The sequence below is a fragment of the Artemia sp. Qi Xiang Cuo genome, chromosome 20 (genome assembly GCF_049724085.1).
Source record: "Artemia sp. Qi Xiang Cuo chromosome 20, ASM4972408v1, whole genome shotgun sequence".
Taxonomy (NCBI): domain Eukaryota; kingdom Metazoa; phylum Arthropoda; class Branchiopoda; order Anostraca; family Artemiidae; genus Artemia; species Artemia sp. Qi Xiang Cuo.
This window is the reverse complement of record NC_142813.1, coordinates 19,792,409-19,820,194: the sequence shown is the minus strand read 5'-3', so window position 1 is coordinate 19,820,194 and position 27,786 is coordinate 19,792,409. Positions and strand designations below refer to the sequence as shown.

The 27,786-nt window shown below is 35.6% G+C and overlaps 2 protein-coding genes across 8 annotated transcripts in view; one reads left to right on the top strand and one right to left on the bottom strand.

The window, feature by feature from the left end:
• ema (C-type lectin domain containing ema) overlaps positions 1-27,786 on the bottom strand; it is a 191,540-nt gene that overhangs the window by 93,143 nt on the left and 70,611 nt on the right. The window lies entirely within an intron of this gene.
• LOC148939977 (uncharacterized) lies at positions 127-25,913 on the top strand. The gene is made up of 4 exons (XM_089106383.1): positions 127-242; positions 16,152-16,407; positions 19,771-20,282; positions 25,758-25,913. The coding sequence occupies exons 1-4, from the start codon at positions 221-223 to the stop codon at positions 25,808-25,810; spliced, it is 843 nt and encodes a 280-aa protein (XP_088962509.1). The 5' UTR covers positions 127-220; the 3' UTR covers positions 25,811-25,913.

The window sequence follows — 27,786 nt, the reverse complement described above, 5'->3', positions numbered from 1 at the left end:
CTATGTTGAATCAAGTTACGAATTTAAAAGAACAGGCTTTGGTATTTTCCAACCTTAAGAAAAAAAAAAAAAAAAAAACAGTCCGGTCAACAATGGTACAAGTAATTTGACAAACGGGTCAAATCACGGCTTAGGTCGAAACACTGGAAATTGCATTGTTGGTAGATACCGTTAGTACATCTATCAGAGGAGAACAAATTGTTGGATTTGAAAACGAACTATGGAGCATCTCAGAAGTTTGTGTAAGTTCCTCTTTATACCTAAGTTTGAATTTGTTGCTGACAAAGACGTACTCATCTGCAGGGAAACTAATAAAAATTGCTCCTTTTTAGCCACAAGTGCATGTCAGGTCACTTTGTTATTACTGACCTGGGGCCATGTTTCAGAGTCATTTTATTTTTTAATTGCTCTCGCGGAATTTTTGTTATGTTAGTTAGCTCGCAACCAATTTTATTAAATCAATCGTTGTGTGGAAAAACACGGAATTTATATTGATATTTAAAGGAAAATGCGAACGCAAACAGTCGGACACTTTAGAAACTTATGTAAGTGTGAATTTCGCAACTGAAGATTAAAATCTTGACGAATTAAGGTCAAGTAGAAAATAATATAAAAACTTACTGGTTTGCAAGGAATCCTAAGCAAATCGTCAAAGTTTGGCCACAACTGCACATCGGACCCCTTAATCATTACAGATCAACGATCATATTTCAGAATATGCTTTACTGTAGTTCAAACAAGAGCAAATTTTGTTTTCTTTTGTCAATCACGAAAAGTGATACTAATGAAAAACCTGGAACTCATTAGTATATTTACAAGGAAACGCTCTAACAAAACGAACAACGGAGCATTGCAGACCCCTTTTGTACTACTTTTTTTCTAAATCAGGATAAGCTGCTACTTGGAATATTGCTTACGCCGGAAAAAGTGACCTCGACAATTTTTGAAATCAATTACTGTATAAATGATATTTATGAATAGCAATTTGACATTGTTGAGGGGAATGTTGGAATTGCCGAGAACAGAACAATTTATTTCAAATGTAGGTTTTTTTAAAGACAAGCAAAATTTGCAAATGTCGTCCTTCATGATTAGTGTCACTAAACAAGTAACACGCAAACATTAAACTCACCGTTTCGCTTGAATACACAAGGAGTGATTTTCATATTTGCACGTTTGCACTCTCTTATGCAAAGTCGATTATCGTTCAAAATTGGGCCTGCACTCTCTTTTCGAGATCACGGATTTACTAAAAATTTATCTTGTAATTCCCTATATCTACATGCAATTCGCCATTTTTTCACGAATCCGATAGGGGAAATAATCGGTCTTTCCCTTGACCTTACGGCAAGGCCGTATCCAGGGAAGGGAGGGGGAGGGGGTAGAGAGTTTGACCCCCACCCTAGATATGTTTGTCCGGCTCGTAAAAAACGTAACAAAAATGTATATAAACAAATTTTTGATACGTTTTTAATCTATTTTTGTGCACCCCCCCCCCCACCCAAAAAAATTATTTTACGACCCTGCCCTACGGGAACCGACCGTTAGCAAGATTCATTGACATTAATTATGGGTATGTTATCTAACCCATTCTGTAGGCAAAAAATGCCAATAAGATGTTCTTTGCGTTTGTATAAATAATTCTCAGAGGAGTCTCGATTCTCTTCTGAGCTGAAACTGGATCTTTGACTATTGCACTAATGTTGAAAGATGTTGGGTTATGATGGTGGTCAGAGCCCGGCTTAACGCGTTACATAAGTTTCATATTGAACCCTAAACACGTCAAGCGAACTGCTTAGAGACCTATTTCACTAAGCTCATACAACAAACTGCGGATAAAATTCAAAAATTAGATTTCTTTCTTGTCTTAAAGAAGCCTAGTTTTTTGTTGTTTCCTAATAAACAAGAGTAAGACTAAGGTTCTTAAATCAATTGTAAAAACGGTGAATAAATTCGAAGACCCCGAAACCTTTCCATAATGCAAATGAGAACATACTATGAAAAAAAGGACAAAAACGGCACTAATGAATTATCTGATATTTGTGTTATTACCTAGAAATTCTCTAACATTCTTTTAAATGATACCAAGCGAGTGGTAGCTTCACGGACACTCTGAGAGCGTGTTCCAGGTCATGTTACAAGTTTTCAGAGGGCTAAAATCAGACTGCACTGATGGAGTATGACGAACCTGTAGGTTGTTGGAAGTGAGGCGATGATCCGTTGATTGGTCAAAAATAAAAGATACAGTATCAAATAGGACAGCAAGAAGATAACCATGAAATTAAAGAAAGTGAAAGAAACACACAACATAAAATAGAGATATTAAATCAAGCATATACTCGAATGAAAAACGGTTATTTTCCTAAACAAGAGCCCTTACTTTATCGTATAGTTAAGAGAGTGGCTTCAGTGATGCAAAAAAAAAATACACCCAAACAAAAGAACAACATGAAACACAACTGAACTAGACTGTAGAACAGGATTCTAAGAATTAACCCTGGAAATATGTGTTTGAACTTTCAAAGGATCCCAAGACTCCTGGAGACTCTCATTGTGGTCAGGTCAATATGATCATTAAATAAAAGATTTTCATGAAGAAAGGTGCATAGGAATAAAAACAGTGACCCTCTGCTCTACTTAGAGAAACTCTTGATAAGTGTATTTCACTTAAGCCAGGGCAAGCCTTTAAAATCTTGAGGAAAAATGAGTTTTCAACATTTAAAGATAGGTAATTTAAAACAAATTACAGGATAATTTTTCCATAAAAGGTTATCATATTTGAATGAATATCAGCCTCAGTTCTACCGGCTGTACCAAGAGTACTGTCATCAGCAAAAAGCAATCAGTACATCCGGAAAACGCAAATTCTAGTCACAGTTAGTGACGGTTATGAGTAACAAAGATGACAGCAAATCGTAGGTTCCGAACTTTTGATTAGGTTAATAATGTCATTGATGTAGATTAAAAAGAAAATCGGTCCAAGTACCGACTCTTTGGAACTATTGCTACTACTACTAACAATTCAATACTACACCAAGCCCCCCAGAACCAACCTAGCTACGCAAGCTTTTCTTACTCTCCAATCTTCTCCAGGCTTCACTCCTTACCCCCTCCAATGAAGTTAGTTTCCTTTAAATCCATCCTAATCTTCAAACTTGTTCTTACACCCTTAAGTCTCAAAACCGCAAAAAAAAAATTCATTTACTTTGCAAACACTTCTATATGAGACACTCAAATGAGCTGTATAATTAGAATCACCTAGTCTAGGAAATTTTTACCTTCCCATTTTATTCAGTGCTCTACCTTAGCCTCTGTATTGTTCCTTAATCTATAAAACCGAGGACAAACGGACATGATGATTCATGCACTTCTCAATTATTAATCTAAGAGTGAAAATTTAGTTGACACTCCCTTTACCTTCCTGAAACTTTACTGTTCTCTCAAAGCTTTATCTACAACATCTCTAAGTCTAAAATGTATCATCATACTAAATAATTTGCTTCCTGTAGAAACCAATGCCCATTGCCTCTATATTTACTACACTCACTCCCATCACATATCTTATAAAGTGGTTTAATTAAAGTTTTCCAAAAATCGCTAGGTATTTCCCCTTTTTCAAAAACCATATTCATAATCTTCAATAACTTGTCTCTAACTTCGCAATTACCATTTTTCAAAAAATCATTCACCACACTATTGGTACCTGGGGCCGTATTATTTTCGAATCCTTTTAGTACTGTCCCGTACTCTTCTTCACAATTCAATCTCAATCCACTTCCAAATTGTCACAAAATTTGCATTCTTTTCTATGTCATTTTCAACAACTTTATCACAGTTAAAAAACATTCTCCAGTGTTCTGCCCATCTCTCTGTAACACTTTCCTTATCACTAATTCAGGCCCTGTTTCTGTTTTTAACTAGGACATTTCCAGACTGACTGCTTTCTCTCAACATCTTAGTATACCCCTACAATTTACTATTGTGCCGTTTGGCTGCACCTCCCAGGACCTCGGCAGTTTTATCTATGGCCTCCAATTCCCGCCTCCTTAATTCATATTTCAATATCTTCTTAACTTCCCTTACTTTTCTCTTATTTTTATATGATATATCACTCATATAAATCTTGTACAAGCCCCTCCTCTTTTCCACCAAGCTTTAAAGCTCACTGTTTCAGGAAGATTACAAAAGAACGGATCAAGCGAGGGAACTCGACCAGATAAATGTGAAAAAAAAAGAATAAGCAATCCCTCTTACACCAATATAGGACAGTTTTAAAAGAAGAATAAATAATTCTATAGGAATAAGTATGAAAAGTTTTTTTTTTGTTAGTAAAATTTATTTTTTATTTATTTATTTTACGGCAAGTCCATACACACTAGAACTATGGCCTCGTAATGTGTAAAAACCGTCACTTGGTTCTGTTTATTTGTTCTTTCTGAAAACTCATTTCTACGGTTCAAAATGTACCGACTATGAAACGTCACATTTTGGTTTCAAATGTCCCATTATTATGCTGTGAAAACTATATTACTCTGTAAATACTAGACAATATTTTCTATTCGGAGGGACGGTTCACTTCGAAAAATATTTAAGACTGGTCCACCACGTATGGTGCGGAAAGGCGCAGCGCGGCTGAAGTGTACCATAGATGGTGAAATAAGTGACACCCCGAGACGCAGTGATGCACACCCAGGTGTTAGACATCGAACACCAACCAGGTTTCGAAATTGCCATTTTTAAAGGCGTCTCAAGACACGCTTTACAAGTGCGTCTGAATTAGCTGTTAATGAAAAATAGCTTTACCTATTATAAAATCGTATTATTGCAATGAGATGTGTTGATCAACTTGCATATTTGTTTCAATTGCTAATTATTTCATCAATAACTAACAGTCTTATGAATAGAAATACACAGCGCACGATAAGAGATTGTATCGTAAAAGAGGAAAATTTTAAGGATATTCTCGTAGCCCTTACCCCCCCGGGCAAGGCTGTAACAAAGTTTCCTGAGGAGAGAGCCAACAACGGAAAAGCTATGTTTCCGTCATTTTACTAGCGCGCCATCGTAACTGGTCTCCTATCTCTTGAGGTTTGAACCAGTCTTTTAAATTACTGCTTCATCTTTAATTTATTTTTATATTAAGGATATCTGAGCCCTCTCACCCAATCCCTGTCTTTCTATCTACTTTCCCAACCGACGTTTCTGATTCTTCAGCAGTATTTTCTACTTTTACTAAAACCCAATCCATTCAGGGGGTGTACTGAAACCCAACCCATCTACGGGGCTTTAGCCACCTAGATTTTTGCCACCTACCCTTTGATTTTGAAAAAAAAAAAACACTTTTGTAAAATTTTTATTATAAATGTCTTTGTTCGGTACTTTAGTTAAAAAAACAACAACTAATTTCCACCCCCTACATTCTGTAAAATATATCCCCCCCCCTAGACGTTTGTGAATTAACACCACTGAGTCCATTCAGTAATAGTCCCAGGAAATCGAAAATCACTGTAAACTGTAAAATTTGGAAATTTGGGGAGCTGATATTTCAATGATCATATCAAATTTCACCAAACAGAGTCTCATTGATCAACTATAATATCAGATTTGATTCCATGACTTACAGGTTTTTGCACTAATCTGCATAGATTTGATTCAACTTAAGACAAAGCAATTATCGTGGTATCGACGACTTGTTTCTACTAAAGAAGTGATAACTATAAAAAGCTACAATGGATATGCAAAAAATGTATGAGCATGGTTTCGTAGATTCGATAGAGGAGGTCAATTGGGAAGTTTAGCCAAAATGTCGCATAGATTAATGCCAATTTTTATTCCGTTACATCAAAGGTGTTTTAGTCATTTTCTTACTTTAAGACAACCATGACCCATTTTATTTTTATAGTGAAATTCAAGGCACCATCCGTATTGATGATGATCACTAATGGTTACCATGGTTACCATGCTACTACATGGTTACCAATTGTATGGTTCAGCTAATCAAGCGAATCTGCAGGTGTTCATAACAGAATTAAACTAGAAATTAAGCAAGATCTAGAAGATGCAAAAATTCTTCAACCCCATCTTCCATGTCCCAAGGAGCTTAGATCTCAATAAATTACGTAAATTCAAAATGACATGATGCCACTCTAGTCCAGTAAAAGTACGGAGAAAAGTGGGTCGACCCGGACAAAATTGCAACAAAAGGTTTTTTTACACCAAAATGTTCAGAAAAAATCGCTAAATAACATATCCAAAATCCGCTAAAAATCGCCCGCCGGGAAAACTTTCTGGGGCTACTTGAAGGGGATGGAAGGGGGCTAAAAATTACGTTTTTTTTATTTTTGACATTTAGGACGCTTTTTTCACACTAAAATGTTCAGAAAAAAATCGCTAGACACCATTTCCAAAATTCCGCTAAAATCGCCTGCTGGGAAAACCTTCTGGGGCTACTTAAAGGGGGTGGAACTGGGCGAAAAAATAGGTTTTTTCATTTTTGACATTTAGGAAGCTTTTTTACACTAAGATGTTCAGAAAAAATCGCTGGACAACATATCCAAAATCCGGTAAAATCGCCGCCGGGAAAACCTTCTGGAGCTGCTTAAAGGAGGTGGAAGGGGGCAAAAAAATAGTTTTTTTCAGTTTTGAAATTTAGGAAGCTTTTTTTACGCTAAAATGTTCAGAAAAAATCGTTGGACAACATATCCAAAATCCGCTAAAATCACCCGCTGGGAAAACCCTCTGGAGCTGCTTAAAGGGGGTAAAAGGGGTGAAACATCCTTTTTTCGATTTTTGTTATTTCGGTACGTTCGGAGACTCAGTTCTGGTATAAATCAACTCACTGAAACCGAAAATGATATCACTTTTATTGTAACACTTCTCAACTTATATTAAACTACAAAAAATAAGATTTTAACACCTCCATTGCCAAAATAAAGGAAGTAGCTTTTCTTCCGAAGTTTTAAAGAAAGATCAGATCAATGGACGCCCGAAATATGGCTGCTCCAGAAATTGACTTCGCAACCGAACTCCACATTTGACTTCATTTGTGAAAGTTACGTCAAGTATGTCACCACTAGATTTGGAAAAGCTTCGGTAGTTTTTGATGGATATGACAATGGTCCTTCGACGAAAGGTATGGCTCATCTCAAACGTTCCAGGGGTAAACAGTGCCCAGTGGTAGAATTCACTGGTACAACAAAGTTAACAAGAATGAAGGAAGAGTTCTTGCAAAACTGCACAAACAAGCAGCGGATAATTCTAGCAATAGGAGAAAAGTTGTCCTCAGCAAGTTGTTTGGTACAACATGCCTCTGCTGACGCGGATGTTCTGATTGCAACCACAGCCATTCATAGGGCAAGAACTCAGTTGACGTGTCTCATCGGCAACGACACTGACCACCTTATCCTTCTCCTCTATCATGTCACTACCACCCACAAAGGCCTGTATTTCAGATCCGAGACAAAAGCTTCAAACGAACATAAGCTATGGAATATTTGCTCCATCAAAGAAAAACTGAGGGTTATGTGCGGTTTAATTCTATTTCTGCACGCGTTTCTAGGCTGTGACACCACTTCGAGATTACAAAGAATTGGTAAATCTGTTGGACTGTCATTGTACCGGTCCGATCCGTATTTCCGTGACGCCGCTAGGGTTTTTATGGCCTCGAAGGCTACGAAAGACGTGCTCATTGTAGCTGGTGAACAAGCTCTTTTGAGAATTTATAAAGGAAAGTCTGAAGAAACTCTCGTGTCCTTGAGACAACGTCTGTTCTTGGCCAAGCTCGCTTCCTCTTCCGCATTTGTCTGCCCTGATCGGATGCCTCCCACATCCTCAGCTGCGAAGTTCCATTCTTTCCGCGTGTATTTGCAGGTAATGGAATGGAAAAGCGAGGCTGCTGCGATGAAACCGGAGAACTGGGGATGGCGACTCTCTGCTGATACTTACATCCCAGTAATGACTGAGAAGAAACCAACTCCCCAAAGTCTTCTTCAAATTATCCGCTGCAACTGCTAATCAGGTTGCGATACGGCCAGATGCACTTGCCGTAAGAATGGCATGTCCTGCACACTTGCTTGCGGAGAGTGCATGGGAACAAGCTGTAATAACTCTGAACCAACATCTCTAGAAGAAGAAGAATTTTAGTGTTTTGCAATAACGGTGGTTGTGCTCTTTTGTAGTGCTCATTAATGAAATGATGATTCTCAATATTATGTGATCTAAAAATGTTGATTATCAAAACTGTGATTTATGTACAGAAGTCTTAATGTTTTTGTTTTCCAACTGTAAAAGAAGCCGATAATAAGAATGATTTTTCAAGTTTCTATGCGTCTATGCCTATAGTTTCCCTTTTTCTGCAGTCTGGTCTTCACACGGTTGATTCTCGTCCGATAACCAGGTTTCCAACGATTACTTCTCGGCTCCTTTAAATTGCCGTTCGAGATTTTCCTTTGTTGCTGTTTGAAGTATTTCAGGCTTCCATTGATCTGATCTTTCTAACACTTCGGAAGAAAAGCTATTTCCTTTATTTTTGCGATGTATTATTAAAATCTTATTTATAGTTTAATATAAGTTACAGACGTGTTACAATAAAAATAACATCATTTTCGGTTTCAGCGAGTTGATTTATACCAGAATCGAGTCCCCGAACTTACAGAAGTAACAAAAATAGAAAAAAAATTCACCCCTTTCAACCCCTTTAAGCAGCCCCAAAAGGTTTTCCCGGCGAGCGATTTTCGCGGATTTTGGATATGTTGTTCAGCGATTTTTTTCTGAACATTTTAGTGTAAAAAAATCTTCCTAAGTGTCAAAAAAGAAAAAACAGATTTTTTTTGTCCCTTCCACCCCCTTTAAGCAGCCGTAGATGATTTTTCAGATGGGCAATTTTAGCAGAGTTTGGATATGTTGTTCAGCGATTTTTTCTGAATATTTTAGTGTAAAAAAGCTACCTAAATGTCAAAAATGGAAAAACCTTTTTTTTGCCCCCTTCCACCCTCTTTAAGCAGCCCCAGAAGGTTTTTCCCGGCGGGCGATTTTAACCGATTTTGCATATGTTGTTCAGCAATTTTTTCTGAAAATTTTGGTGTAAAAAAACCTTTTGTTGCAATTTTGTTCCGGTCAAACCGTACTTTTACTGGACTACTCAGAAAGTTCAAACACATTCGCATTTTCGGATCTATAAATTAAAAAAAAAACAAGTTTTTTTTTAACTGAAAGTAGGGAGCGACATTAAAACTTAAAACAAACAGAAAATATTCCGTATATGAAAGGGGCTGTCCCCTCCTCAACGCCTCGCTCTTTACGCTTAAGTTTTTTATTGTTTTAAAAAGTAAGAGTTGTGAGAAAGAGTCATTTTGGTGCATCTATTGGTACCAAAATTCCGTTTTTTAGATTTTCGGTTACTATTGAGCCGGGTCGCTCCTTACTTACAGTTCGTTACCACGAACTGTTTGATTAAATAAGTAAAACCCATTTGGATAAAAGTAAAGAATTGCCTTTAAATTTAGATCGAACGTAAGCTACACTAGATATGAGAGGGATTGCAGGCCCCTTAGCTTCCCGCATCCGAAGAGCAGTTGAACTGGGAATTTACTGCAAACAATACGCGTTTTAGAACGCATACTTTTTTATTAGAATGCTTCAAGAAGATTAACGGCTAACTTTTTAGTTAAAATATTTTAAACTCATTAGTTTCATTTGCAAAAATAAAAGGAATCATTCGAATTATCCCTTCCCATTTTCACATTCTAAGACAGTATGCTAAAACTTCTCTTTCGGTTGTTGATACATCTCTTTACGGGGATGCTTCCCCCTTTTTTCCAGAAACATTCAATATCTGTTCATAGGTAGCACTTTGAGAAGTGCGTGACTTAATAATTCCTACATAGAATTAGCCTTCAAAGATGATTAAATATAAGAAAACAAATTTTTTCAACTGAAACTAAGGAGTAACATTAAAACTTAAAACGAACAAAAATTATTTCTTATATGTAGGGGGTTACACCCTGTTTAATACCTCGCTCTTTGCGCTAAAGTTCGAGTTTTTGTTCCAATTATTCAAGAATGACTCCTGGAACACAACAGTCGTTTAATTAGAATAATAAGTTTTATTAAAAGTTAAAAAAAAACTTAAGCGTAAAGAGCGAGGTATTGAGGAGGGGGCAACCCCCTCATATAAGCAATAATTTCTGTTCGCTTTGATTTTTAACGTTCCTCCTTAATTTCAGTTGAAAAAACTTGTTTTTTACTTAATTTCTGATCATTTTTTAATAATGCCGGGAAGTCCTGTTCCCCCTCCTTAGGATACTCCCTCCCCTCTCCAAAAAAAATTCTTCCACAGAATGATCCTTCCACATACCCCCCTGAACAAAAAAAAACATTTATACTTCCCAATAATCAGTACTATATGTAAGCAATTGGCAAAGTTCATAGTTTGTCGGCCTTCCCCCCAGAGGCTAGCTATCCTCCAATATTTTTGATCACTTAAAAATGGCACTAGAACTTTTCATTCCTGATCAAATGAGCCCTCTCCTGATCTTCTAGGATCACACGTTCGATACGATCACCCTTAGAAAAAAAAAACAAAAAAAAACATGCATCCGTGCTCTTTCTTCTCACCAAAAAATGCAAAATTCCAAATTTTTATGTGTAGGAAGTTGAAATCTTTACAGTAGGGTTCTTTGATATGCTGAGTCTAATGATGTGATTTTCATTAAGATCACTTAATGTTTTGAGGGTTTCCCTTTTTTCAAAAATTCGGCAAGTTTTCTCAGGCTCGTAACTTTTGATGGGTAAGACTAAACTCGATGAATTTTATATAATTTGAATAAGCATCACAATTCGGTTGTTTCAGTGCATCTATTCTTATCAGGACTCTGTTTATAAGAGTTGCACTTTTTATTGAGCCGCATAGCCCCTTACTCACAGTTCGTTACCACGAAATGTTGAATTTTTTCAATGCATATATAGCCTATTCTTATCAGGACTCTGCTTATAAGAGTTGCACTTATTATTGAGCCGCATAGCCCCTTACTCACAGTTCGTTACCACGAAATGTTGAATTTTTTCAATGCATATATAGCCTATTCTTATCAGGACTCTGCTTATAAGAGTTGCACTTATTATTGAGCCGCATAGCCCCTTACTCACAGTTAGTTACCACGAAATGTTTAATTTTTTCAATGCATATATAGACTATTCTTATCAGGACTCTGTTTATAAGAGTTGCACTTTTTAGTGAGCCGCATCGACCCATACTCACAGTTAGTTACCTCGAACTGTTGAATTTTTTCAATGCATATATAGCCTATTCTTATCAGGACTCTGCTTATAAGAGTTGCACTTTTTATTGAGCCGCATCGCGCCTTACTCACAGTTCGTTACCACGAAATGTTGAATTTATTCTATGAATATATAGCCTATTCTTATCAGGACTCTGCTTATAAGAGTTGCACTTTTTATTGAGCCGCATAGCCCCTTACTCACAGTTAGTTACCACGAAATGTTGAATTTTTTCAATGCATATATAGCCTATTCTTATCAGGACTCTGTTTATAAGAGTTGCACTTTTTATTGAGCCGCATAGCCCCTTACTCACAGTTCGTTACCACGAAATGTTGAATTTTTTCAATGCATATATAGCCTATTCTTATCAGGACTCTGCTTATAAGAGTTGCACTTATTATTGAGCCACATAGCCCCTTACTCACAGTTAGTTACCACGAAATGTTGAATTTTTTCAATGCATATATAGCCTATTCTTATCAGGACTCTGTTTATAAGAGTTGCACTTTTTATTGAGCCGCATAGCCCCTTACTCACAGTTCGTTACCACGAAATGTTGAATTTTTTCAATGCATATATAGCCTATTCTTATCAGGACTCTGTTTATAAGAGTTGCGCTTTTTATTGAGCCGCATAGCCCCTTACTCACAGTTAGTTACCCCGAAATGTTGAATTTATTAAATGCAGTTATAGCCTATTATGATCAGGACTCTGCTTAAAAGAGTTTCTCTAATTATAGAGCCTCATAGACACTTACTCACTGTTCGTTAACACGATATGTTGAATTTATTCTATGAATATATAGACTATTCTTATCAGTACTATGTTTAAAAGAGTTGCACTTTTTATTGAGCCGCATAGCCCCTTACTCACAGTTCGTTACCACGAAATGTTGAATTTTTTCAATGCATATATAGCCTTTCAAACTTTTGTTTTTTTTAGATTGTCGTTCGCTAAGCATAACGGTCGCTATTTCCATATGGTTTATTATATGTGTAAATAAAAGAAGACATGGCAAACCGAAAGTTTTAGTAGAATCAGAATTAGCAAAAGAATGAATATTTCGAAGCGGGAGAACTCCGAATGGAGCGAAATGACCACCAAAGACAAAAAGAATATATTTCAAAAACTTAGCTTATCCAGCTGGCACAAACACGGTGGGCGTCGGGGGTCAAATATTGCAGTTCTTGTAAATTTTCCCCATAATGGAAACCCAAATCCTATTTCCCTTACACTTGTGGGTGCCTGTTTTTTTCACCCCTAGCAGGCACGTACCCATGATTTTTTAGATAGTGGCGAATTTAGGGGAGTGGGGATTGCACAGCTTTGGAAAAATACCTAATTATGTGGAAAAAATAAACAGAACTAGGGAGAAGCATGAAAGATTAACATATAACGAGGACACAGCTCTTAAACCCTTTCACTTATGTACTTGCCTGATTACCAGTAATCTAAAAAATTGCTCTATGCCCCCTTTTTTAAATCAATTTCACTTAGAATTCTAAAACTAAAATGAACCCACTATATGCCAAATTTTTATTCAGATGACTATCAAGTATCTGAAGACTACAGATAATTGAGTTAACTTATCTTGTTTTATTTCACCCAAAAACTACATAGTAATCATGCTGTGTCCAACTGGTTTCTAGAAAAAAAAAGTCAACTATAAAAAGTGGGTTTACACTTAATCAAGAAGCACGGTTTTACCCTGAAATACAGGATTTGCCATGAGAAAATAGGCAAAATTGGCACAAATCTTGCCGCATTTTAAAATTACTTTATACGAAAGGTATTTAATAAGCTAATAAGAAAAACCTATCTACTTACATTATTTATTCAATCAAAATTGGATCATGTTGAACACAACAGCGTTGACTAAGTAAAGTACGATATATTGTCAATGTATTTATCTTTTTCACCCTCATCATATAGAATGGATAGTCGAAGAAACTTGCGAGAGGATTTATTCGATCAGAAATAAAAATTATCGTGCCCTTCTTAAGGGCAGAAATAGATACTGTCCCTGAACGCCCAATATAAAGTTGAATCTAAATTTCAAAATAGCCATTCTAATCAGAATGATCGAAAGGTCTAAAATGTCCCGAGGGGGGATTCGATAAGTGGAGCCATAGGGGTAAAGACCCTAATTATAGAAATGGTTCTCGCAAAAATGAGGTCTAAATAATTATATTCTAATAAAAAAAAATTGATATATTAAGTTTTGCTGGAATCAAAATCATACAAGTAATATCAATGCGTGTGACTGAAGAGCCTAAAGATAGGTCTTTGGACCCAGGGCAATTGACACCCTAGTCCCCACATTGGGATCTATTAAAAATGACGATTATATTTATTTGAAAAAAAAATCATACAATCCCAGGTCACTATTCACCGTGATTAAATTTACCAGGTTGATAGTTTAAATATTATCAACCTGGTAAATTTAATCAGGGGTAGTTTTATGACTTTTTTTTCAAATAAATATAGTCTTTATTTTTAATAGATCCCATTTATTCAAATGACTGTAAAGAGGAGAATTACCTTTTGTGCATTAAATGCATTCGTTTTGTCTTGTTCAGTGAGCAGGAGCAGGTCTGTAAAAGTTTAGAATGCGAGTTGTATTTATTTTATTTCTTTCTTCCGTGTGATTAGTTGGTCATTTTTTTTAGATGGCTTTATGTTTTTTCTTCTTTAATTTTTTTTCCTTTCCACTGGGAAAGGCCAAAATATTCGGATTTTTTTCCCATTAATTAATGTTTTGTTGTTTTTTTATTTCGATTTTTGTTCCACTGCTTTATTTAAATTAAACCCGTTTCTCTCCCTTAATTTTTTGAATATATATATATATATATATATATATATATATATATATATATATATATATATATATATATATATATATATATATATATATATATATATATATATATATATATATATATATATATAAATATATATATATATATATATATATCGAGAACAAACCGGTTTCTTCATTAGCTTTTTTTAGCTTAGCGCGAGACAAAACAAAGACATGTGACAGAATATACGAGAAATATATAATTTGTGCTATTTGTTTGCACATAAGGGGGGGGGGGGGTAAAGTATTTGTACAGTTTGATGTCAGAAAACAATTCTTCCTAGGTATGGCAACCGAACAATTAAAGAATAATAAGTATAAAGTAAATGTTATGTTTCATTTAAGTGTTTTTTTTTCTTCTAAGTGTTAAGTGTTTTTTTTTTTTCAATGACCGTTTTTCCAAGTATTAAGTATTATTATTAGGTTAATGTAGTGTTTCATTTAAGTGTTTATGATGATCGCTGATCAAAGTTTATGCATATAATATATATATATATATATATATATATATATATATATATATATATATATATATATATATATATATAGGAATTTATTTTGGAAGGGGTGCAACATATTTTGGGTGTTTACATATTCAATAAAAAGCGAAAAGTGAAAATAGTATATGGACCATAGAAGAGATCATAGAACAAATAAAAAGAATCTCAGGCATGGATACGATGGCGATATATATATATATATATATATATATATATATATATATATATATATATATATATATAGACATCATCATATATATAATAATATATGATAAGGATATATACACATGGCACAAGTGCCATTCCACTTACGCTGTTCCAGTCCTCCCAAAATATCTGCAACAATTGTTCTTAACACTTACTATCATCAGGATTTTCATGCCATGAAATTTGCCGAATCAACAGCAGTCCTTACTAGGCGTGTCAAGATTGGCAGAGAAAAACTATGATAGTCCAAGTCTGTCGAGCTGCAGACACGAAAGCAACGCACAAAAACGTGGCTGAGCATTTGGATTGCATGTGGAAGACCACTACAAGGGAGTGCATTAATATATATTTAACAGTTAATCTACATTCAATAATTCTTTTAATTAGTCTTGGTTATTATGGTAATTCTATTTTTTTTTATGATGTTATGACAAATAGAATCACATGCATGAAATCAAATATGTTTTCACTAAAGCATAAATGATATTCTGGTTTTTAAAAGGCATAGGGGTCGTTAGCCCTACTCTTGTTTGTTGTAATTTCTGTTCGTTTTAAGTTTTGGTTTGATTTCGTTTAAATATGACTTGATGGTTGATTGCAATTTTTGTTCGTTTTGTGTGTCATTTAGGGATTAAGGTTCGTTTTAAGCCTGAATTATTATTTGACTTTACATCCGTGGTCTTTGATTTAATGTAGCTCTTCAATTTTCATTGAAAAACTTGTTTTATGGGAAAGTTATTTTTCAAATTAGCTAAAAATAATATAAATTCAAGCTTGTTTAAGTGATTAAATATTCCCTCCCTCCTAAACCAAAAGCCTGAATAACACAATGTCTGTTATACGCAGGAGGTTTGAAAGAAAACATAATGTAGTTGCCACTCTTTTACAGTGAGCAGGATCGGTTAGTCCATTCGTATTTCCTTCTGAGCAGTAGCCCACGGATTACCACCACTATGGAGACCTCATTTTGAGAGAAAGCTGGGAGGATGGGCTACTGGGAATCCTAAAATCCGCAATTTCCGTTTCTATTTCGTTTTAAAGTGAGTTTCTTCACCAGGAATGTGAAAATCTCTGTGGATGGTTTAAAAAAGATTGAAAAAAGGTTTCTATGCAGTTACTAACAAAACGTTGTGTCCTCTATTCTAATGGGGGTGCCAGATCATGTTAGAAGTTCAAACAAGGGACACATTGGATTTTTTTTTTAAACCTAGCACTAATGGACCATAGTAAAATTCAATGATTTCCGTGACTGGCCCATTGTTGAAGGTGTTTGTTTTTGTTTCTGTAGTTATGTATAATTTCAGGTCAGGTCCTTTCGCTTTTGGCTAGTATATCAATTCCTGTGGATGGTTTTCGTGTCACAGTAACCCGTGTGGCAACGATCACCCAAACGTCCACTTCCTTTTCAACATGTTATGAAACAGCAGCAGCACTAGGAGTCTGTACTAGAAAAAAGAAGCAGCTCTGGAATAGTTTTTGGGAGCCATATGATATAACACCTTACCAATACCACCCTATTATTCAAGTGGCGCCAGTACAACCATATCATCCTTTCTTAAGGTACGGTTAACTTTCCATTATATGGAAATATATTGTTATTTATTGTTACTGTTAAATATATTGTTACTGTTTAGCAGCAGTTAAAAATATATGACGATATACAATCTGTGCATTCAACGGCAACTGAAAACACTTTTACTGTTGTTGAATTTATTAACACTCATTCCCCCAAAATGATTTGAATAACCTCCAAAATAGGGTTATGCTATACCCCTGTGCCTTAGCCATTATAATTATGTTTCTCAACCCGTGGTAATAGGTCCCTCCAGGGGGCGTGGTTGCCTAGTCGGAGTAGGACGACATATTATCAGTAACGGCCAAAACTTGACCAGTATTGGTATTGCCTGATACATTAGAAACAATAGTACCCAAAAAAATGAAAATTTGTTTAAAGATGAATCAGAAAACAAGCATGAATTAGATCAGGGTTGCCACCGTCAGTAGGATTTTACTATATCCAGTAAAATAAAAAAAAATCTAGTAAATTTAGAGGATCTAGTAAATTTCCCGAAATCTAGTAAAAGCCATGATTTATAGTAAACCAAACTTTTTTTTATCTTCCATAGAATCCAGAGGAAAACATTAGGGTCTATTCATTATAAAATCTGATTGGGATGACGTCAGACATTTGGCCACTATTGCTCTCATTTTTGCGATTTCGCATCAACCCTAGCGCTTCAAAATCTCTACTTTTCTCTAGGCTTCTTCTTGATACTCGCTTTGAAAGGCAAACTATTTAAAATCAGGACTGGTATGCCGGCTTAATCTGTTTTCAGAAAATTTTCCCAGACTCTCATAACAGGTGCTACGTTTGTTAGTTAGCTTTGTCCCTTTTTAAATACGCTGCTGTAAACGAAATTTTTCTATACTTGCCCAAGCTCTTTGTGACTGTCTGCTGCTTGCCCCATTCAAGTGCTGGAGCAGAGAGACAGTTCTTGATTTTGTCGGTAATCAAAACTAAAAACCGGAATAGGCTAAGTGTCTCGAGTGCTTCGTCCCTGATGAAAACGAAGTAACTTGTTCTCAGGTCGTCAAGTGGAGTACATGACTGGGTGATCCCCAGCGATTTGACTCGGGCTATCAAGAAATGGAAACAAGTAGATCCCTTCAGTCAGAATTCGACACCAGTAGATACTTTAAATTCGAATGGGGCCGAGGACGATTAAAGCCTTTTAAGTGCGACTTTCTTTTAATTATGACTACATATTTTTCTTCTTACTTTCCAATTTGTATGATTTGCCTGACCTGAAGAATTATGACTCAATGTTATCTTTTTAAAATTAATGATTGTATGGTGTATAAGTTTTCTTTATTTTTGCAGCACTAATCAAATTTGAGGTGCACTTTTCAATTTACATATTTATACAACTAAACCGGTAACCGATTACGTCTTTTCCGTTTTAAAGTGACATAGATTGTATTGGTTTTTGATTCCCTTGAATACGAACGAGAGAGAATCCAGAAAAAATCAGTTCAAAACAAATCCTAAATTAATTGCTTTAGAATTTGCCAGAATTCTTTGTAAGCAGCTTATCCCTTATTTAAAGACCAGCCCAATTTAGTGTTTTAAAACTGGCATAATTTTCTCTTAAAAATGCAAAATTGAAGGGTTTAAATTTCAAACCTAAAAACGGAAACTGGGGGACAAATTTCAAAAGCCATCACTTTCAAACACACCTCAGATTCTAAGCACTCCATCGACTGAATTGCTTCGTGAATATAAGTTGTAGCTGTTTTTATTCGTTGATTGTTTTTTAATGTTTCAATATACCTGAATTTTATGCCCTGAAGTCCCATTGATAAATTTAAAGCCGGGCTTCATCAGCAGGATTTCCAGACTATTGTTTGACGTCTTGGATACACCGCATCTGGAATATGACGCCTATCCAGTAGTACATCCAAATAATAAAAAAAAGGATGTTTGAACTTATAGATTTCCAGAATTTTCAATCATACTATGGAAACAAAAAACAAAAGAAAAAGAGAAAAAAAACAAGAAAAAAGGAAAGAAGACTGTGTAAATCCTATTGATTATCCTCCTGTAATAAAAATCGATGATTGGTGGTGCGCGGGCGGCTCAAGCCGCACGCCCAAAAAATTTTTTTTAGTATTTAGTAAAAACAGATTCGATTTAGTAATTTTTCCTCTCAGATTTAGTAAATTCTTCCAGGCCGGGGTGGCAACCGTGAATTAGATATAAAACATAGGTTTTCAAAATAGAATTTATGAGCAAACCAGCTTAAAACGACACAAATTAAACTTTTTTAGAAAAGGCTATCAGATCTCTCAGCTGATTGCAGGTGAAATATACTGATAAATTACCATAATTAGTTTGGCTAAAAGACAAAAATTATGAGAATCTGAACTGAAACGTGGAATCGGGTCTGGAAACATTTTGGCGTCATCCCATCCCTACACTTACATTACTATGAGTACTTAAGATACAATATTGTTCACCGGAGAGGATTGTTTTAGTATTTCTTTCTATGCTTCACGGCTGTATCCTCAAAAACGCACGTTTCATTTAGATCGACTACTGCACAACTTAACTTTGTAACTGGGCTTATACTAAAATATTTCCAAAATGTGTAAAAAGAACGCTTAAACGAAAAACTGTTTAAGCATAAAAATGCAGTTTCTTTGGCAATGCTGTTCTTTCGAAATGACTTTCCCCAAAGCATCCCCCAACGCTTTACTTAATTTATTCTTTTTATTAAACAAGTATATATCAAATATAAACAATGTTGGTTTACTTTAATCCATTTCCGCCTGTTTCAGCTATTTCGGTTCTGATGAATTTACCATAGGTCCGGAATAATGTTTACTTAAATTGCTGAATATACTGTTATCTATTTAGTTATACACTCCCTAATAAAATTTATATTAGTTTTCAACCAATTAATAGATGTTTTTTTAAGCTTAAAACAAGGATCGCAATGATCATCCCTCAGTTAAAGTCGGTTAAATAAAAATTTAATTTCCATGCTATTTAAGCGATACAAGAAAAGACATGATTATACACGGAGAATATGCCACCATCGACGTCATATTTTGTAAATTTAACACATACATTAGTCCCAGGAAAGCACTCTTTTTCTAATAAGAAGGAAAGGATATATTGCTTTGCCCAAGGCAAAAGGATTTGAGCAGCCAAAGATCGGAATTGAAAGTTCCTTTGTCTTGATAAAAAGCCAAAAAAAAAGACTTTGAGTTTCCTCAGAGCCGCCCCCCCCCCGTCCTACCTCCTATTTAAAGGAGAAAAGTACATTTTTGTTCGAATAATTATAACTTGAATTAAAATCCGGAATATTTGTTGCAAGCCTATTTGGCATATTGAGTAATTAAGCCATCTTTCAATTACAGGAGTCAAGCACCTCTACTGGGAATAGAACACCCATACCAACAAAATAGTACAGAAGAACAGAGGATTCTACCAAACCAGGCTGAAGAAAGGCGGAAAAACACAGGATCTCTTCGATCGCAAGTGCCTCTGGTCGCCAATGACGAGGAAGACTTCGACTCAGGCTTCGGCAATCAAATTCAGTCAAGTTTAGATAGTGACCTTTCGGCCAGTCCTCGATTTTTCCTTAAGAAGCCCTTAAAAGCACTACTTCTTTATGGATTACTAAACAAACCTTCTTTACCGAGTCAGTTGATAATAAATAGACCAAGTCTACCAGTTATACGGCCTTTTGGTAATCTGTTTCATGGAAGTGGAATATTCAATAATGGAGGTCTTGTTGGCAACGCTGCAATTGTCGTCAAGTCATTATCATCGACTGTTATAGAGGTGGTTACAGCACGACAGCCAGTACAGCTTAGAGTCTCCTGTTTACCACCTGGTGGAACAGTGCCACAACCGATTTGTAATCCAGGTAACTTTCATTACATTACAACAGTCAAAAATCGATAATTCAGCTTTAAAGAAGATGTTATAAACAAGAGTATATATATATATATATATATATATATATATATATATATATATATATATATATATATATATATATATATATACATATATATATACATATATATATATATATAAAAAAACATATATATATATATATATATCATATATATATATATATATATATATATATATATATATATATATATATATATATATATATATATATAAACATTCTGCCCATAAATTCAGTAAAAAAAAATACAGATTTTACCTCATGCTTTTTTATTGAACCTTCTATATTCAAAAGGGATAAATAATGAAATGGTTTGAAATCACTTAACTTTTTAAAGTTTTGTTTGTTTATTTTTCTTTGCTTATTAACAAATGTCGGAATCTTTACAATAGAGCGTTTAAATTCATTTAGACAACTGCAGCTGATAATTTCCCTGTATATAGTAGAGAGATTACCCCTTTAGTTGTTCCAAAGAAACCCCCTTCTCTGAGAGTGTCTGGTTGGACATGCGTGCAGAGAGGGGAGTTTTCAGGCCCATACCTCCGCTTTCAGTAAAGCACTAATTTTTTTCGGAGATCTATAAGTATAATGAGAAACATGAGTCAGTTTATTTGAACCAGTTTTGCAGGTGTATGTTGCATGAACTGCGGAGAAATAATTGTTGACTGTTTTAAGTTTCAAATTTGCTCTTTACTTCCCTCAGAAAAGCTTGTTTTTCAAATAAATTTTTGCAGAGATTTATTCTTTGGGCCACCATCAAAGCTGGGAAGCCAAGGGAAGCTATCACCCTCCAAGATCGAAAATATTCGTTCAAGATCAGTTCAAACAAGTTGCGATTTGCCCACCTTTTCTACTAAAATGTATCTGTGAAAAGTCAGTTTGCATCATTTTGAACCATTTGAATGGTTTATGTGAGCTCAGACGAAGAGGAGTTACCGACCTTGGAGTATCCTAAAACAATCCCTGCCCTCAAGGAGGTACCGGGCTTTGGATTTTTTTTTTTTTTATCAGCCTAGATAGGAAAGAGGTGCCAAACCAACGGATTTTGTCAAAGGAGCGTGAGAGCACATGAATTTTTTTTCTACTATCAGTTTGAAACTTACAGGTTACATAATCTGGGCCAGTGTAAAAGCACAAATAGTTTTGCCAAAACGTTGTAAGTGTACATAATAGACCAAGTATATCGGTTATATGATCTTCTGATAATCTGTTGCATGGAAATGGAATATTCAATAATGGAAGTCTCGTTGACAAACGAGACTGTAATTGTCATTGTCAATTGGCTGTAATTGTCAATTCATTTATCATCGACTATTATAGGAGTGGTTACAGCACGACAGCCAGTACATATGAGTCTCTTGTTTACCACCTGGTGGAAAAGCACCGCAACCAATTTTTAATCCAGGTAATTTTCATTGGATTATAACAGTCAAAATCCCAAGCCGATAGACGTTGGATACGTGTTCAAGCTGCAGAATTTCAGTGACGCTGGGGAAAAACGATTTAACTCCTGGCTCAGTGAAAGACCGAATTAAGTCCAAGTTGTGGGCTGACTCGGTAAACATTAGAAAGAAGGGCAGCTTGCATCTTTCTTGAACTGGAAGCACGCACAAGTTTTTATTATCTGTATTATTGATGAACCCAAGCGAGCCTGTGGTCTCTCCAATATTCCCTTGACACTGCAAACTTTTTGTCAGAATGGTAGGCACCTGGCCCCTTGTTTAACAAGAATCTTGCGAAGGTTTCCAATCACAATGATAAGAGAACCAACCAAAGAGCCCTCCGCCACTTCAACACCAACTTCCTCAATAGTAAGGCACTTGGTACTTTGTGGGTCCCAGACTAATCTAAGCATTTTTAATGTGTATATTTGGAGAAGTAACGTAAGCCAGTGGCCACTACACCCCAAGCCCCCCACGAATAAATTTGTACTTGAAAAAAGAGCATGTTGGATCTTGTCCAAACTGAAATCATACAAGGACATCGAGCATGTATGATTCGAGACAGAAAATGGGTGTGTGGTCCCTATAGAACCAACCACACCATCGACTGTTCAGCACAATGGTAGGCACATTTTCTACTGCGACTGATTCGAAATTACAGGATGAGTTCCTCGAGCTATAGAACAAGAAAATGATAGATTTACAGAGGCGTAAGCCCCTTTTCCAACTATAGTTTGAAAATTCTCTGATTTACATGTAACGGGGAAAGAACCTTGGGGAATGGGGTCAGATCTTAACCAGCGTATACAATTCTGGAACACACAGAATTTCAGAAGGAAAGTAAATGAATTCGCTTAAAATTTGCTTATCACATGTCTATAGTGGGAGCCGGCGTCCCCCCCCCTCCCGGAAAATACCCTCCACATGAAAATTCCCCCACACGCAAAATTGAGCAGCCACAGAGACAGTAAAAAATGGGTATGTCAAAGCGTCAATCAGATGTCCTGAGGGGTATAAAAAGAACCAGATATCAAAAATAGCTTTAGGGCAGGGGTTGGTTGGTCTCCAATCACTTTCGACCTATAGAAAGGGACTAGAACTCTCAATTTCTGATACAATGAGCATCCTCCAAATTTTCTAAGACCATCAGGGGGAGGTTGGGGATGAGGAAGGGGCAGCCCCCATCATCTACAGAATAAATCCTGCTAATTTTGGGGTTCTATGTTACTCTTTACTTTCATAACAACAGCGATGACCAGAAATATTCCCAGAAATCAAGAAGGATTAAGTATCAATTTCTACCTCCACCCCGTCTCTTTCTTAGAAATATTTCTGTATTTACCTGAAGGCTCAATGACTGGATGTTTGGGCATTAAAATGGACTCTGTGAGGCATCTTCCCCTTCCAAAGTTTATGCGACCACCCTTCCCATAAAAACGTTATATCTTAACAATGGGCCACTTGCATAGATTGCAGCCCTTCCCCAGGGGCGGGAACGCCCCTGGGCGTTCCCCGAAGCACGGTTATTTGACCTTTGGGCTACTTTGAACAAAATGACTTTCTCAAAATTTTTATCGGATGCGTTTAGGGAAAATGGAGGAGGGGCGGATTTTCCGACAGGAATTTTCCGGGGGAAGGTAAATTTTCTATGGGGAAAACACATAGAAGCATCTAGTCATGGACACTCCCCCCAAAATTTTAGAATACTGGCTGTTTTTCGGCTGAGGGGATAGCAGGTTTCCAAGTTTCAAAGCCGAGGATTCTCAAAACTACGAGATTTTGAAGCTTGCTAGCGCCAAGACTTTAAACATAGTCTAAAAGCCTAACATTTTTGGGGAGAAATTTCTTGGTTGTAGGTACCTGTCTACCAAATTTCAATAGAATACAAATTGCAGTCACTGTCCTGGGAATTTAACACAGAGCCTATCAATCTCAGACAGTCAATCCCAGTTAACCCAATCAAATTTTCACTAAGTCCCATATTTTGTTTAACACGTTTGTTACCACGGATGAAAGGAAAAAACTTTCCCTTGGTAGCCTGCAGACGTTCTTGTGATTGGATCTTCTTCTGATGTACTGCATGATCGGAAGCATAAAAAGGGTCAGTGATATCTCGATTCCTCTTCTCCTCCTAACGCCAGCAGCGCCGTTTCTTGACTGATGTCTTCGAAGCATCTGTATTTTTCATTTTAACATAGAAACTTGTTATTGCTTAAGCAAAAAATACTTTACATCTTTTTTTTTGTCTTGATTAAAACATTTTAAATTGTCCGACATTGTAGAATTTCTTTTTATATACATATTATATTTTAAACAACCAATGTAGTTCTATTAGTTTGACATGCAGTAAATTCTCATCAATTTCCTTTTTAAATATATTCCCTTCAAACAAATGGAAAACGAATTAGCAAATTATTTAATGATTCGCCAATCCAAAATATGATTATTTCAAAATGAGCAATGTTCTTTTAAAAGCTTTAATCAGACGTAAATTGTCTTTTCTTTTTAAGAATTGGAATCAAAATCTAAGATATTAACACAAAAATACATTCTTTTAAAAAAGAAAATTGTTCAAAGATCGAAGTTTTTTTCCTGTATACTTAATTAGTATTGATTTCATTTTTTTTTTAATGTTGTTACAAGTGAAAAAAAACTGTTCGTAACACGTATCGTTTTCAGTAAAGCACAAAAGACTCTATAGCTTTTAGAGGGTATGATTGGGCGGAAACATCCCTCTTATATGCGTTAAATTATGCTTGTTTTAAGCTTAACTTAAATATTCGTTTTAATTTTGTTCGTTCTAGGATTAATTTGCTCATTCATTGTAAAATCTGTCGCTTTAAGTTCGACTTGATTATTCATTTTAATTTCTGTACGTTTTAGGTTTTGTTTATTTATTCATAAAAACTTCAGTTCTTTTTTTCCAAATTTTTATTTTTTATATTAATCAAAATCAAAAAGGATCTTAAAAATTAAAGTGAACAACAAGCATCTTATCTATGAGCCCTTCTCCTCAACTCCCCTTCTTTTTACGCTAAAGTCTGATTCTTCTATCTATATGCTTCAAAAATTAAAAATTAACACAAGAAAAGTGTAAGAATGAAGTTTAGCCAATTTTGATCATAATGCTTCGAAAATGAAGTTTATTTACTTGTTTTCGCTTTAAACAATACAGTGCAGTATATTCCAAATGCTTTGAAAAGTAATCAACCAGTAACGAGGCTTGTAATATTCAAGAGGCTGTATTTGCTACATTTTCAAATGTCGCCGGAAAAGCACTGGCTAAGCTTTAGGGAAAAGAGCGAAGAAGGGAGGAGGATGACGGGGTGGTGGCTCACTCACATTGAGTGTAATTCTTTCTAGTGTTAAGTTTAAGGTCACTTTTTCCTTTCATTTGAAAATTATTTTTTGTGTTTAATTCTTGTTTATTTTTCTTGTAATATTCAAGACTATTAGCAATTAAATCTGAATTAGAGTTACCATTCTTTCCCCTCTGTTTTTGTTCAAGATCGATTTCCGACAGAAATTACTCAGAGAATGATAAACCATTCCTAGAAAGTACATCCTAAAAATATTTCTCGAAAGTGGGAAACTGGAATATTGAAGATTTCAAGGCAACAAATTCTTGTTGAAATCATGTTCCTAGTGGAAGTCCCGCACACCACCAGAAACTTTCTGGCTAGGTAAGTATATGAGTGTAACATATTACTTCGTATTCAAAAAATTCCCAGAATAAGAGCAGCTGTCACCCCAAAGCACCAATATTGCATGTTTAGAAATCAGACACAATTCCTTAAAAATCAAACAACCTAGAGAAGATAATGAATTTAGCAGAATTGGGCCAAAAATATGGCATTAGTATAGGACATACTCCTTATTTTGGGGAATATCCTTATGAATAATTAAAGTTGAGAGTCAATAAAGAGCACTAAAAAACGGTCCGGTGTTTAGCAAAAAGCTAAAAAAAATTCTTCTTTTGCAGGTGCCCCTGGGTTTTTAGTGCCAAGACCAAGTGGAAGATCATTAGATGAATGAAGATGCGAAAAAAGCAAATAATTTCCGCGTCTTCCGTTTTTTTTTACTTTATAAATTATTTCCTTAATTTATTATACAATTAAATCTTATATTTTATCCTTTATATTTTCATTTTATATTGTATCTTTGCAATGGTCTCATTTTACTTTAAACAGAAGATTCTAAAAACTTAATGAAGACAATACATCCGTAGATATGTGCTTCTTTTATAGCGGCCGGATTTTTGAGAAAAAAAAAACTCCAAGGGGTATTGCCACACAAAACAAAATAAAACGAACATACAATTACAAATAAACAAAAATTAATTTAAATGTAACCATCATAGACACTACTCCCGGAAGGTCATGCCCACAGGAATAAGCCGAGCCATACTCCTAATACCTATGAAACAGCCAAACCCCAGCAATTTTTCCAACCAAAATTTTTCCCAGTCAACAGCTTCAAAAACCACATTTCCACAAAAGCCACACTTCCTAAAAAACACAGCCTATTTTTCTCCCATTCTCCACACATCAGACAACTATAAGAACCACTCCCCGAGCGGCAAAAATTACCTCTACGAAATAATTACCCATTTAATATTATCCCTAGACAACCCACACGTCCAGACTATACCACCTCCCCTCCCCATGTCTCTTATACCCTGTAATACTACCAATAAAGTCAAATAATCGGATCTTACACATCCATTTCTGAATTTCCGATTAACTTAAATTAAATGTAATTGTTTAGAAACCCACATTCGATTCGCCCGACATACCACGCGAATCCAAAATTATCATGATCTTCCCCCACAAACACCTTCTTCCATCTAGCAGAGGCTTTACAAATGCTTCGATATTATTATATAAATCAGAAATCAAACACATCATAATATGTGTCTGATTAATTGATTTTCGCTCTTTATCTTTTCAAACTTGTGATTGGCTAAAGATTTGCCAACAGAAGGATGAGGTCTAATAAACTAAATCGTTCGACGTTACCGTCATTTCAAATGCGTTTTTCATAGAATCTGGGCTACTATAGGTTTTATACATAAAAAAATTACATGTTTTAGCGTGTCTTACCTATCAAAAAAGAAGTATTACTTGTCCAAAGCGTTTCGAATGTAACAATAATATGAGGAAAATAAGGGTTACTACCCTGGATGCCATTAGCAAGAGCCAGAACTACTTATCCTTAGACGGGTATTGCTAAGCAAGCAGGGTAACCGCCATCATGTCTATGCCTCCCCTCCTGATATTCTTTCTATTTATCCTATGATTTCTATGCTTCATATACTATCCTCACTTTTCACTTCTTACTGAATATTTAAATCACCAAAAAATGTTGTACCCCTTTCAAAATAAACTCCTGTGTACGTGTCCAACTACATAACCTTGCAATATGCAGGATAAGAAAAGGATAGCTGGCTTCATGTTATTTTAGACTGACTGCTGTTAGATTCTTTGTTGCCCAAATTAGAGCATGGCGTAGTGAATATTTGTATCCTTAGTTTCATCAATAACTGCAAACATAACAACTATTCGTGGACGAACGTTAACATCCTGGAAAATTCCCCCGGAATAAATCCGCCGAACGCAAAATTGAGCAGCCACAAAGAAAGCACAAAAAGGTACCTCAAAATGTCGATCGGATGTCCCAAGGGGCAAAAAAAATACCAAATATCAAAAAAGGTTATATGACAGGGCGGCTGTCCTCCAACAAAACCTAGTATCAAAAAAAAAAAAAAATGGAATTTTAGTTAAGAGTGGATACCGCCTAATTAGACCATGAGGAATCCAATGGTGCAAACGAAAATATTATCTCATGCCTAGTTTCATTGATCTTACCTAGTATCTACGCAGGACCTCGGCTTTGTTTTCGTGTCATACCTAATATGTATATACTAGAAATCAACATTTTCTCCAAAGCCTAGTATCTGACAAATTACGCCTTACCAGCGAAAAACCACCGGTAGAAGCACCATACAATGA

Excerpts from the sequence above, each read along its gene's own strand:
- LOC148939977 (XM_089106383.1), top strand. The coding sequence starts at position 221 with ATGGAGCATCTCAGAAGTTTGT. Across the intron at positions 243-16,151 it reads GGAGCATCTCAGAAGTTTGT|GTCAGGTCCTTTCGCTTTTG; the intron begins GTAAGTTCCTCT and ends GTATAATTTCAG. Across the intron at positions 20,283-25,757 it reads ACAACCGATTTGTAATCCAG|GTGCCCCTGGGTTTTTAGTG; the intron begins GTAACTTTCATT and ends CTTCTTTTGCAG.